The sequence below is a fragment of the Drosophila biarmipes genome, chromosome 2L (genome assembly GCF_025231255.1).
Source record: "Drosophila biarmipes strain raj3 chromosome 2L, RU_DBia_V1.1, whole genome shotgun sequence".
Lineage (NCBI taxonomy): Eukaryota > Metazoa > Arthropoda > Insecta > Diptera > Drosophilidae > Drosophila > Drosophila biarmipes.
Window position 1 is genome coordinate 10,558,156 of NC_066612.1, and position 12,199 is coordinate 10,570,354.

The 12,199-nt window shown below is 44.2% G+C and overlaps 2 protein-coding genes across 3 annotated transcripts; one reads left to right on the top strand and one right to left on the bottom strand.

Moving 5' to 3' along the window:
- The first annotated feature begins 6,110 nt into the window (after positions 1 to 6,110).
- Positions 6,111 to 7,570, top strand: LOC108032447 (mucin-2). The gene is made up of 2 exons (XM_050884982.1): positions 6,111 to 6,116; positions 6,170 to 7,570. The coding sequence occupies exons 1-2, from the start codon at positions 6,111 to 6,113 to the stop codon at positions 7,568 to 7,570; spliced, it is 1,407 nt and encodes a 468-aa protein (XP_050740939.1).
- Positions 7,571 to 8,295: 725 nt separating this feature from the next.
- On the bottom strand, positions 8,296 to 12,199 carry LOC108032610 (angiotensin-converting enzyme). Of its 2 annotated transcripts, none has more exons than XM_017106541.3 (7): positions 12,129 to 12,199; positions 10,726 to 11,349; positions 9,796 to 10,159; positions 8,899 to 9,465; positions 8,691 to 8,831; positions 8,454 to 8,626; positions 8,296 to 8,391 (listed from the first exon to the last, which is right to left on the bottom strand). In XM_017106541.3, the coding sequence occupies exons 2-7, from the start codon at positions 11,309 to 11,311 to the stop codon at positions 8,375 to 8,377; spliced, it is 1,848 nt and encodes a 615-aa protein (XP_016962030.1). In that variant the 5' UTR covers positions 11,312 to 11,349; positions 12,129 to 12,199; the 3' UTR covers positions 8,296 to 8,374. The 2 variants fall into 2 exon arrangements, with proteins under 2 accessions (XP_016962030.1, XP_016962029.1); XM_017106540.3 differs by having other exon boundaries at positions 10,726 to 11,327; positions 12,129 to 12,194.

A 12,199-nucleotide genomic window follows, 5' to 3' on the forward strand; every position in this document is an offset into this window, starting at 1 on the left:
TAACCACTGTCGCTCCTACAACATCTACTCCTGCTCCTACAACAACCACTGTCGCTTCTACAACGACCACAATCAGTCCTACAACAACAACTGTCGCTCCTACAACGACCACTTTCGCTCCTACGACCACTGTCGCTTCAACAACATCTACTCTTGTTCCTACAACCACCACTGTCGCTCCTACAACCACAACAATCGCTCCTACAACAACCACTGTCCCTCCTACAACCACCACTGTCGCTCCAACAACATCTACTCTTACTCCTACAACAACCACTGTCGCTCCCACAACGACCACAATCACTCCTACAACCACCACTGTCGCTCCTACAACCACCACTGTCGCTCCAACAACATCTACTCTTACTCCTACAACAACCACTATCGCTCCCACAACGACCACTGTCGCTCCTACGACCACTAACGCACCAACAATATCTACTCTTATTCCTACAACAACCACTGTTGCTCCTACAACAACCACTGTCGCTCCAACAACGACCACAATCGCTCCTACAACCACCACTGTCGCTCCAACAACATCTTCTCTTGCTCCTACAACCACCACTGTCGCTCCAACAACATCTACTCTTATTCCTACAACAACCATTGTCGCTCCCACAACGACCACTGTCGCTCCTACGACCACTAACGCTCCAACAACATCTACTCTTATTCCTACAACAACAACTGTTGCTCCTACAACAACCACTGTCGCTCCAACAACGACCACAATCGCTGCTACAACCACCACTGTCGCTCCAACAACATCTTCTCTTGCTCCTACAACCACCACTGTCGCTCCAACAACATCTACTCTTACTCCTACAACAACCACTATCGCTCCCACAACGACCACTGTCGCTCCTACGACCACTAACGCTCCAACAACATCTACTCTTATTCCTACAACAACCACTGTTGCTCCTACAACAACCACTGTCGCTCCAACAACGACCACAACCGCTCCTACAACGACCACTGTCGCTCCAACAACATCTACTCTTGCTCCTACAACAACCACTGTCGCTCCTACAACGACCACTGTCGCTCCTACGACCACTGTCGGTCCAACAACATCTAGTCTTTCTCCTACAACAACCACTGTCGCTCCTACAACGACCACAATCGCTCCTACAACAACCACTGTCCCTCCTACAACCACCACTGTCACTCCTACAACATCAACTCTTACTCCTACAACAACCACTGTCGCTCCCTCAACGACCACAATCACTCCTACAACCACCACTGTCGCTCCTACGACCACTGTCGCTCCAACAACATCTACTCTTACTCCTACATTAACCACTGTCGCTCCTACAACGACCACAATCGCTCCTACAACCACCACTGTCGCTCCAACAACATCTACTCTTACTCCTACAACAACCACTGTCGCTCCCACAACGACCACAATCGCTCCTACAACCACCACTGTCGCTCCTACGACCACTGTCGCTCCAACAACATCTACTCTTGCTCCTACAACAACCACTGTCGCTCCTACAACGACCACAATCGCTCCCACAACAACCACTGTCGCTCCTACAACGACCACTGTCGCTCCTACGACCACTCTCGGTCCAACAACATCTACTCTTGTTCCTACAACAACCACTTTCGCTCCTACAACCACAACAATCGCTCCTACAACAACCACTGTCCCTCCTACAACCACCACTGTCGCTCCAACAACATCTACTCTTACTCCTACAACAACCACTGTCGCTCCCACAACGACCACAATCACTCCTACAACCACCACTGTCGCTCCTACAACATCAACTCTTACTCCTACAACAACCACTGTCGCTCCCACAACGACCACAATCGCTCCTACAACCACCACTGTCGCTCCTACGACCACTGTCGCTCCAACAACATCTACTCTTGCTCCTACAACAACCACTGTCGCTCCTACAACGACCACAATCGCTCCCACAACAACCACTGTCGCTCCTACAACGACCACTGTCGCTCCTACGACCACTCTCGGTCCAACAACATCTACTCTTGTTCCTACAACAACCACTTTCGCTCCTACAACCACAACAATCGCTCCTACAACAACCACTGTCCCTCCTACAACCACCACTGTCGCTCCAACAACATCTACTCTTACTCCTACAACAACCACTGTCGCTCCCACAACGACCACAATCACTCCTACAACCACCACTGTCGCTCCTACAACATCAACTCTTACTCCTACAACAACCACTGTTGCTCCCACAACGACCACAATCACTCCTACAACCACCACTGTCGCTCCTACGACCACTGTCGCTCCAACAACATCTACTCTTACTCCTACATTAACCACTGTCGCTCCTACAACGACCACAATCGCTCCTACAACCACCACTGTCGCTCCAACAACATCTACTCTTACTCCTACAACAACCACTGGCGCTCCTACAACCACCACTGTCGCTCCTACAACATCTACTCTTACTCCCACAATAACCACTGTCGCTCCTACAACATCTACTCCTGCTCCTACAACCACCACTGTCGCTCCAACAACATCTACTCTTACTCCTACAACAACCACTGGCGCTCCTACAACCACCACTGTCGCTCCTACAACATCTACTCTTACTCCCACAATAACCACTGTCGCTCCTACAACATCTACTCCTGCTCCTACAACAACCACTGTCGCTCCAACAACATCTACTCTTGCTCCTACAACAACCACTGTCGCTCCTACAACGACCACTGTCGCTCCAACAACCACCACTGTCGCTCCAATAACATCTTCTCTTGCTCCTACAACAACCGCTTTCGCTCCTACAACGACCACAATCGCTTCCACAACAACCACTGTCGCTCCTACAACGACCACGGTCGCTCCTGCAACCACTGTCGCTCCAACAACATCTACTCTTTCTCCTACAACAACCACTGTCGCTCCTACAACGTCCACAATCGCTCCTACAACAACCACTGTCGCTCCTACAACAACCCCTGTCGCTCCTACGACCACTGTCGCTCCAAAAACATCTACTCTTGCTCCTACAACAACCACTGTCGCTCCTACAACGACCACAATCGCTCCCACAACAACCACTGTCGCTCCTACAACGACCACTGTCGCTCCTACGACCACTCTCGGTCCAACAACATCTACTCTTGTACCTACAACAACCACTTTCTCTCCTACAACCACCACTGTCGCTCCTACGACCACTGTCGCTCCAACAACATCTACTCTTGCTCCTACAACAACCACTGTCGCTCCTACAACGACCACAATCGCTCCCACAACAACCACTGTCGCTCCTACAACGACCACTGTCGCTCCTACGACCACTCTCGGTCCAACAACATCTACTCTTGTTCCTACAACAACCACTTTCGCTCCTACAACAACCACTGTCGCTCCTTCGACCACTGTCGCTCCAACAACATCTACTCTTGTTCCTACAACAACCATTATCGCTCCTACAACGACCACAATCGCTCCTACAACAACCACTGTCGCTCCTACAACGACCACTGTCGCTCCTACGACCACTGTCGGTCCAACAACATCTACTCTTGTACCTACAACAACCACTGTCGCTCCTACAACGACCACAATCGCTCCTACAACAACCACTGTCGCTCCTACAACCACCACTGTCGCTCCTACGACCACTGTCGCTCCAACAACAACTACTCTTGCTCCTACAACAACCACTGTCGCTCCTACAACGACCACAATCGCTCCTACCACCACTGTCGCTCCTACGACCACTGTCGCTCCAAAAACAACTACTCTTGCTTCTACAACAACCACTGTCCCTCCTACAACGACCACTGTCGCTCCTACAACCACCACTGTCGCTCCTACAACCACTATCGCTCCTACAACGACCACAATCGCTCCTACAACAACCACTGTCGCTCCTACAACGACCACTGTCACTCCTACGACCACTGTCGCTCCTACGACCCATGTCGCACCTACAACAACCACTGTCGCTCCAACAACCACCACTGTCGCTCCTACGACCACTGTCGCTCCAACAACAACTACTCTTGCTCCTACAACAACCACTGTCGCTCCTACAACTACGACTTTCGCTCCTACAACCATTGTCCCTCCTAATACCACCGAAAAATTAACAACAATCACAGTTGCAAATTCACACGCCCACCACCATTATCATCATCATCATCACAATATTATTGGCCCATCGTTTCCTCTTCCCCTTCCTCCTCCGCCACCGTTACCACCATTTCCATTTCTTGGGTCCTTGCCTAATTCTGATTCAGCTGTGATTGCTATATTACCTATACCGCCCCCTCCTCCGGTTCCAGTTTTTCCTCGGCCACCACCATTACCACCACTTTTCGGAAATTTGTTCGGAAAATAAATCAGAAAAAAGCTATTATTGTGGAAAAACTGTGGGTCTAATTGTACTATGAAGCTACAAGCAACACATGCCCCAGAGTATTTTTAGATTTAAGCTGTAGTTATCTTATAATGTCTAGAAATTGTATTATGCAGTTGATAAAAACAGCGGAAGTTTTTTTAAACGCAGTTTATGTTGGTTGAGCAGGCCAACGAAATTGCTGCGAGTGTTAATTCTATTTATTTGCCCAAGAACTAAAAAAGCAATGTACATGAACACTTCGTAAATAGTTGTTCTACTATAGTAATATATTTAATTTAATGCCCCAAAAAAGAAAAACAACAAATACATTTGAATAATAAAAAAAATTATAGTAATGTTTTGTAGTTTTTATTTCCAATATATTCCTAAGCTTATGATTTATTGATTAATTGTGCTTAAATTTTGATCCCAACTCAATGTAATGGTGGAATTTTAAGTTTACCTTCAAGGTAAAAAGCTGTTTTTAAGTTATTAAGCCCAATAAAGCTTAGCAAAACTTTATTGAGAAAACTTTGTATGGCCACACGGAAATTATTTAAATTATTATTATTATTATTATTTTAATAATTATTATTATTGTGATTTTTTAAGTGCTGCTAACTTGCTATTTAAAGTGGTCTAGCCAACGTGGACATTGTTTTTGATGTCCAGGGGCTCAAAGTATTTAGCTAATGGGTTTCCGTGCAAGATGCGCTCTCGTTTAAAGGTTTCTAGACGCCCATGAACAGCATGTTGCTAAAGGTTTAAATGTAGCATGTGATGTTGATGTACAAGTCACCTTCACTTAGTTTTGTAACCTAACTTAAAAACATCTTGTCATTGAAATCGATCTACGACTACTGCTGCGCCACATTGCCCGAAAGGAGCATTAGTGGATTGGTAGAAGGCTCGAATCTCGGCGAAGATATCTTCCAGTTGGTGCTCGAAGATCTCGTCCTCGTACACATTTACTTTTGCTTAAAGTTTTTCATATAAATTACTATAGATACTTTAACCTTTTTGTTCTTATATTAAAAAAAAATTCACTTTTTTCGCCATTTTCTCTATGATATTTGAAGGAAAAAACTAAATGTCCATTAGTTATTTCGAGCGAAAGACATATTTTGATTATATTACCTTGTCACATTACACTATGTATTGCAAATGTTACATAATTTATAAAAGTTTAGACATTTTTGGATAGCGTCCTAGCGTAAATAGATTAAAGCTGACGGAGCCCGTAGCGTGCCTTTTTCAAGCACTTTTCTTTTTTATACCTTAAGATATAGAAAGCGAAATCTTTCCAAAGTTCTTGACAAGACTTGAAATATTACAATCTTTTATAGAACTTGTGCGAGTTTAAGACAATATGTTAACAAAAATTTGATTGGGCAAATCAGATTTGACATTAACTCTAATGCAAAAAAACTTACAAAATTATGCAAAAAATATTTTGTTTTCCCAAATTAAATCGAAAAAATTAATGTTTCTTCCTTGGTATCTTTGACTGAATTACTGTTTTAAGTTATTCGTTTTGTTAAAAATAACTAATTAAGCCTCTATGCCCTTTGGTGTTATCTTAGTATTATTTTGGGTGCACTTCTTTTACAATTTTCACTTGACAAGGGTGAAGCGGAAGTGCTGTCCATTTTGTTATCTCAAATGCAACAAAGAAAACTGAAGAGCAGGTTTAATATAAATAGTTGCCACAAATTTCAAGGTTTTAGTGATTTGAAAGAACTCATGATGGTAAGAACGGTCCTTCACAATTTTTAAATGATTTACAAACAAAAATTTTTTAGATCGATCGCATAATATTGCTTTTTTGTCTTTGGACTGCGCTTACAATTACCCCTTCCACAACTCAAACCACAACCGCAGATGATTCCATTAATTGCATACTTTTTCCCGAACTGCCAATATGTAAGCGCACTACCACGACGGAAGAATTAACGACTACCATCGCTTCTACAATAACCGCTACCGCTCCTACGACCACTGTTGCTCCTATAACAACCACTGTCGCTCCTACAACAACCACAATCGCTCCTACAACCACAGTCGCTCCTACGACCAATACAACAACCCCTATCGCTCCTACAACAACCACAGTCGCCCCTACGACCACGGTCGCTCCTACAACAACCACTATCGCTCCTACAACCACAGTCGCTCCTACGACCAACACAACAACCACTATCGCTCCTACAACAACCACTGTCGCTCCTACAACAACCACTGCCGCGCCTACAACAACCACAATCGCTCCAACGACCACTGTCGCGCCTACAACAACCACAATCGCTCCTACGACCACTGTCGCGCCTACAACAACCACTATCGCTCCTACAACAACCACTGTCGCTCCTACGACCACAGTCGCTCCTACGACCACAGTCGCTCCTACAACAACCACTATCGCTCCTACGACCAGTACAACAACCACTATCGCTCCTACAACAACCACTGCCGCTTCTACAACAACCACAATCGCTCCAACGACCACTGTCGCGCCTACAACAACCACTGTCGCTCCTACAACAACCACTGACGCTCCTACGACCAATACAACAACCACTATCGCTCCTACAGCAACCACTGTCGCTCCTACAACAACCACTGTCGCGCCTGCAACAACCACAATCGCTCCAACGCCCACTGTCGCGCCTACAACAACCACAATCGCTCCTACGACCACTGTCGCGCCTACAACAACTACTATCGCTTTTACAACAACTACTATCGCTTCTACAACAACCACGACCACTGTCGCGCCTACAACAACCACAGTCGTTCCTACAACCACTGTCGCTTCTACAACAACCACTGTCACTCCAGTGACCACTATGGCTCCTACGACTAAAACAACAACTACTATCACTCCTACAACGACCACTGTCGCTCCTACAACAACCACAGTCGCTTCTACGACCAATACAAGAACATCTAACGCTCCTACAACAACCACTGGCGCCCCAACCACAATTGCAAATTCACACGCTCACCACCATCACCATCATCACCACCAAGTAATTGGCCCAGTCTTTCCACCACCGATACAGTTTCCACCATTTCCGTTTCTTGGATCCTTGCCTAATTCTAATTCAGCTGTGATTGCTATAGTACCTCCTCCTCCTTCTGCTCAAGCATTTCCTCGTCCTCCACCCTTACCACTTCCTTTCGGAAACTTTTACGGAAAATAAATTAGCATTTACGCTCTTTGGCAAGTGTAACTACCTATGTTCCTCAATATAAATAAAAACTCTGCTAATTCTTCTATTGTATTATTTTATCAATTTAGAAAGAAAATCTTGCAAACAAATAAATAAATTGGGAAAAGTACCGATGATGTCTTGGCTTTTTATTAAAAATTATTTTCCAATGCCGCATTATACTGGCATATTTGGATTGCCTATTAAGTTTCACCCTGAGTCGTGCCCAAATAAAATACCATCCATGCTCGAGAGCTACGTCAGATTTTTTAGTGAAGGATAGCCGTCGATTAGCTGAAAAATATCACAGTGCCACCCAAGACTACACTTTTAGTTAAAAAAAAAGAGATAACCACAAATTTATATATATTATATTATTATAATTATAATTATTTAAATGACTATTCCCTATTCTTAGCGTTTAGAGAAAGTTTGTTTTTCCAATGTGGTGTGCTCAAATTTGCCGCCCACATGTTTTGCTAATCACAAAACAATTGCGCAAAAGTTTGTGAATTTATATTTAATAATTTAATTAGGAAGCACAGTAACGGAATTGTGATAGTCGAGGTTTTCTCCTCCCTCTTATCTTAGTTGTGTTATAAGGAAGTATTTTTATGTATCTTAATGCATTGTGTTCAACCACCTATGAACTACTTAATTAATTTTTTACAAAAGCAATAAATTTCCAATATTAGTACCCACTAATAAAAAACAAATTTTAAGATATTAAAACCAGAAAAGCATTGTAGAACTTTATTGAGCAAAAAACTGTGTGGCAACGCGGAAATTATTCCATTAAGAAGACACACACTCTGAAATGGGGAAAACAATATTAAATCAGCTTTTTCTTGTTTTTTAGGTACTGCCAACTTACTATCTGAAGTAGTCCAGCCAATGTGGACATTGTTCTTGATGTTCTCGGCCTCCAACCAGACGCGCAGGGGCTCAAAGTATTCGGCTATGGCCTTTCCGGACATGATCCGCTCTCCGTTGAAGGCTTCCAGAGCATCGGGCCAGGGTTTCGAGGCGCCCATGGACAGCATGTTGCTAAGGTTTTTAAATATTATAATATATAAAAAAATGGAAATACACTATATTTTTCTGGTCTTACTGGAAAGCAGCTCCTGCCGCAGCACTGCCATAAATATCGCAGTTGTCCAGAGGGAGCTCAGCATTGTTGGCATCATATTGGCCAGCCTTAATGCAGGCGGACTTGTAGAACTGGAACTGAATGATGAAGGAGACCAGGTACCTGCAAGAAGCAACCAAAATAATTAAACACCCTTAAGTAATAAGAACATCAATCATTTAATACCAACCTCAGATACTCGACATCCGCGGACACATGATATTTGGCCGGGGCATCGAAATCCTTCTCGCTTCGCACTACTGGTGGCTCAATGCCGGAGTATTCGTCCCTCAACTTCCAGAAGGCGCAGTTCCAGTTAGCCTTGTCCACTTCACCGCGGAACAGCGACCAGCGGTACTTGTCCATGGTGAAGGCGAAGGGCAGGAACACGATCTTGTCCAGAGCGGTGAGGAACAGCTGGTTGATGCGAGCCTCTTCGTCGCGAACATAGTCCTTCAGCAGGCCGATCTTTTCAAGATGCTTGGGGGTTGAGACGGACAGGGAAAGGACATCGCCGACGGCCTCATGGAATCCAGGATTGGCACCAGTGCGGTAGACGAACGGCAGGTGCTGGTACTGGAGGAAATACTGAATGTGTCCCAGCTCATGGTGGACGGTGAAGAGCTGATCCTGGGTAACCCGGGTGCACTGCTTGATGCGCACATCATCGGTGAGGTAGAAGTCCCAGGCACTAGCGTGGCAGACGAGATCGCGGCCATCGGTGGGCTTCTCAATGATCGACTTGTCCCAGAAGTCCCTAGAAAAATTAAAGCATTAAATTAAATAATATATATTAACAATTACGCTAAAAATCTCTATTGAACTCCTGATTAAAATTAAATTTTACTTGAAAGAGTACAAATAGTAAAGATATAGAATAGTCGAATAATTATTTGGTAAACCGCTTTTTAAGGAGAATCTTAAGATTCTTGATATATTTCTTGAGGTGCACATACGCTAAGATAATTATGTTTGTAGGACTTTGTGATGTTAAGAGGGTATCGAGTTTTCAAGAGGCAATTCAAAACCAATATTTATCCACGTAGGTAATATATCTGATAAACTTTGTTTATCAATCTCTACTTACTGGGGCAACTTGGTGAGGTTCATGGAGGTAAAGAAGTCGTCGCCCATCTGGAACATTTTGAGGGCTGTGTATCCCTGCTTCTCCATCTCTTCGCTGACATCGACCAGGGGCTTCTCGGGGAATGGCGAGACAATGTCCGCGATCTCCGACCACTGCTGCGCCCACATGTTGCCCAAAAGGTGCATGGGGATGGGTCCCGTCTCGGAGACCACCGAATCGCCGTAGTGTTTGCGCAGGCGGAAGCGCACGTAGCCATGGATCTGCTGGTAGAGGGGTCGAATCTCGGCGAAGATGTCCTCCAGTTGCTGCTCGAAGGTCTCGTCCTCGTACTCATCCAGCCAAGCCTCAGCGCCAGAGGTGAAGTCTGGTGGTAAAAAGGTGGTAATTACGGAAAATTTTAGTTTCAACCTTTTTAATATACTCGTTATTATAATCAGCTCTTAGATGACAACTCACTTTTCCCCCGATATTTTTTGTGTCATACTTAACTAATTAGCTTTAAGTTATTTCGAGCGAACTAAAAATTGCACTAATTGCAGTACTTATATCTCTACAGCTTGTGTTGAATGCCGAATGCAATTTAAAAAGCTATAATATTTTGTTGATTTTAATATTCCGAAAATTATTACTTCAATCGAATTGATCGGTGGTATAATAAAATATGTAATATATTCACTTACAAATGCATTACACGTTTCCCCAATATTTTTTTGTGTGTGATAATATTTGACAAAAACCGAACTGCCATTAGTTATTTTTAGCGAACCTCTAATAGCACTGTAATTATTACTTATCACCTAAAATTGTACATTGTATGGAGCATTTTAATATAGAATACCTTTTGAAACTTGGCTAAATATTTTTTTAGAATATAATATTTACAAAATTCCCTAAAATGTATTAGTGGTCTAAAAGTAAATATCAACTTACTGTTCAGTTTGGCAGCCTTGGTGTTGAGCTCCACGTAGCGCTCGAACTGGGACCGCACGGCGGTGCCGGCCTTGTCGTAGAACTCGCGCCAGTAGTAGGCCAGCTCCTCGTGGTCGCGGCTCTTGCTGATGACCTCCTCGATGTCCGGGTCGAGGGCCAGGTCGCACTTGGTGCTGTCCTTGTAGTCGCAGACCTTAACCTTGGCGAAATTCGACTCCATGGAGGAGAGCGTTTCGAGCAGCTCGGCGTAATCGGCTTCGGGGAGGGCGGCATAGCCCAGCTTGGTCAGAGCCTTGAACTGGCGCTTGAGGTCCTCCGACTGGAAGGAGCGCCACTGGAACTTGGCCGTGTCGCTGGCCACCTCCTTCATGAACTTGGCCAGCTCGGCGGAGATCTCGTTCTTTTTCTTCTCGTTCTCATCGGTGATGTTGGAGCCGTAGGCCCAGGCCGCCTCTGTTTCCACATTGGTCCGCTTGGCCAGCTCCTTGTTCAGGTTCTCCAGGTACTCCTTGGCCGCGATTTCCTCCTTGACCAATGCCTGGGACAGCGCCACAGTGGCCAGCAGCACCACCAGAAACAGTCTCATATTGAGTTACAACTTCCTGGAAATTATAGTGAGCATTTCTGAATTTTGATTAGACTCGGTTCAATGCTAATTCTGATGACGTATATATCTGATATGATATTTCAGTGTGTCAACGCGAGTCTCTCGCGTAATTAATAAAAATGTTTCATTTTCAAATGACTCTGGGGTCAGATCGACACGCTTTATACTATATATGCATCCCAATTAATCGCACTTATTCTTTACAATTCGCCTGAATTCACTTCAACTGAACGAGTTCAGCAAGAGATAAGATTCCCACTGATTGGGTTCTCGTAATCGATGACAAATCAATCTTCTAAATATTAAATTGTAAAAACTAAACTTAGAGCTTATCATTTACGGCACTTCAGACATGTAGTAAATATAATCTAATATACATATTTACAGAACCTATCTTGTAACCAAGCTATACAAATGTAAAATGCTGTTGGTGCAGAGAAAGCAGTAAACAAACTATCAAGATCATAAATAACCCCGATTAGATCGAGTAACCAGTAAGTGTGTGAGATATTTAAGAATTTATGGCCGTGTCCAGCGAAATGACTGCGGCAAATACTTATTAGTGATCCAATGGCTGTATTGCATGATCCCGATAAGCTTATCAAGGGATTATAGTGACTGGTAGGATCGAACTTTTGGCTATCGATGGCCATAAACCACGGAACAGTTCACGAAGTAATTGCAAATTAATTGCAATGCCCAATTAAATGCCACTAAAGGTTATTTACAAATCAGCTAATTAAGGGGAACGACTTTGTTCAAGATCTCAAAACTTAAATTCGAAAGAGAAACTTACGTTGTGTCCGACTATATTTTTGTAGCGTATCGAACGTGACCGGTTCGCCAGCGGTCTGAACTAAAACTGAG

What these genes read in the sequence shown, in the direction of transcription:
- LOC108032610 (XM_017106541.3), bottom strand. Translation starts at nt 11,311, where the DNA reads ATGAGACTGTTTCTGGTGGTGCTGCTGGCCACTGTGGCGCTGTCCCAG. An exon ending in AACCTCACCAAGTTGCCCCA is followed by an intron (nt 9,466 to 9,795) that starts GTAAGTAGAGAT and finishes TAATTTTTCTAG; the next exon opens with GGACTTCTGGGACAAGTCGA. An exon ending in GCGGATGTCGAGTATCTGAG is followed by an intron (nt 8,832 to 8,898) that starts GTTGGTATTAAA and finishes TGCTTCTTGCAG; the next exon opens with GTACCTGGTCTCCTTCATCA.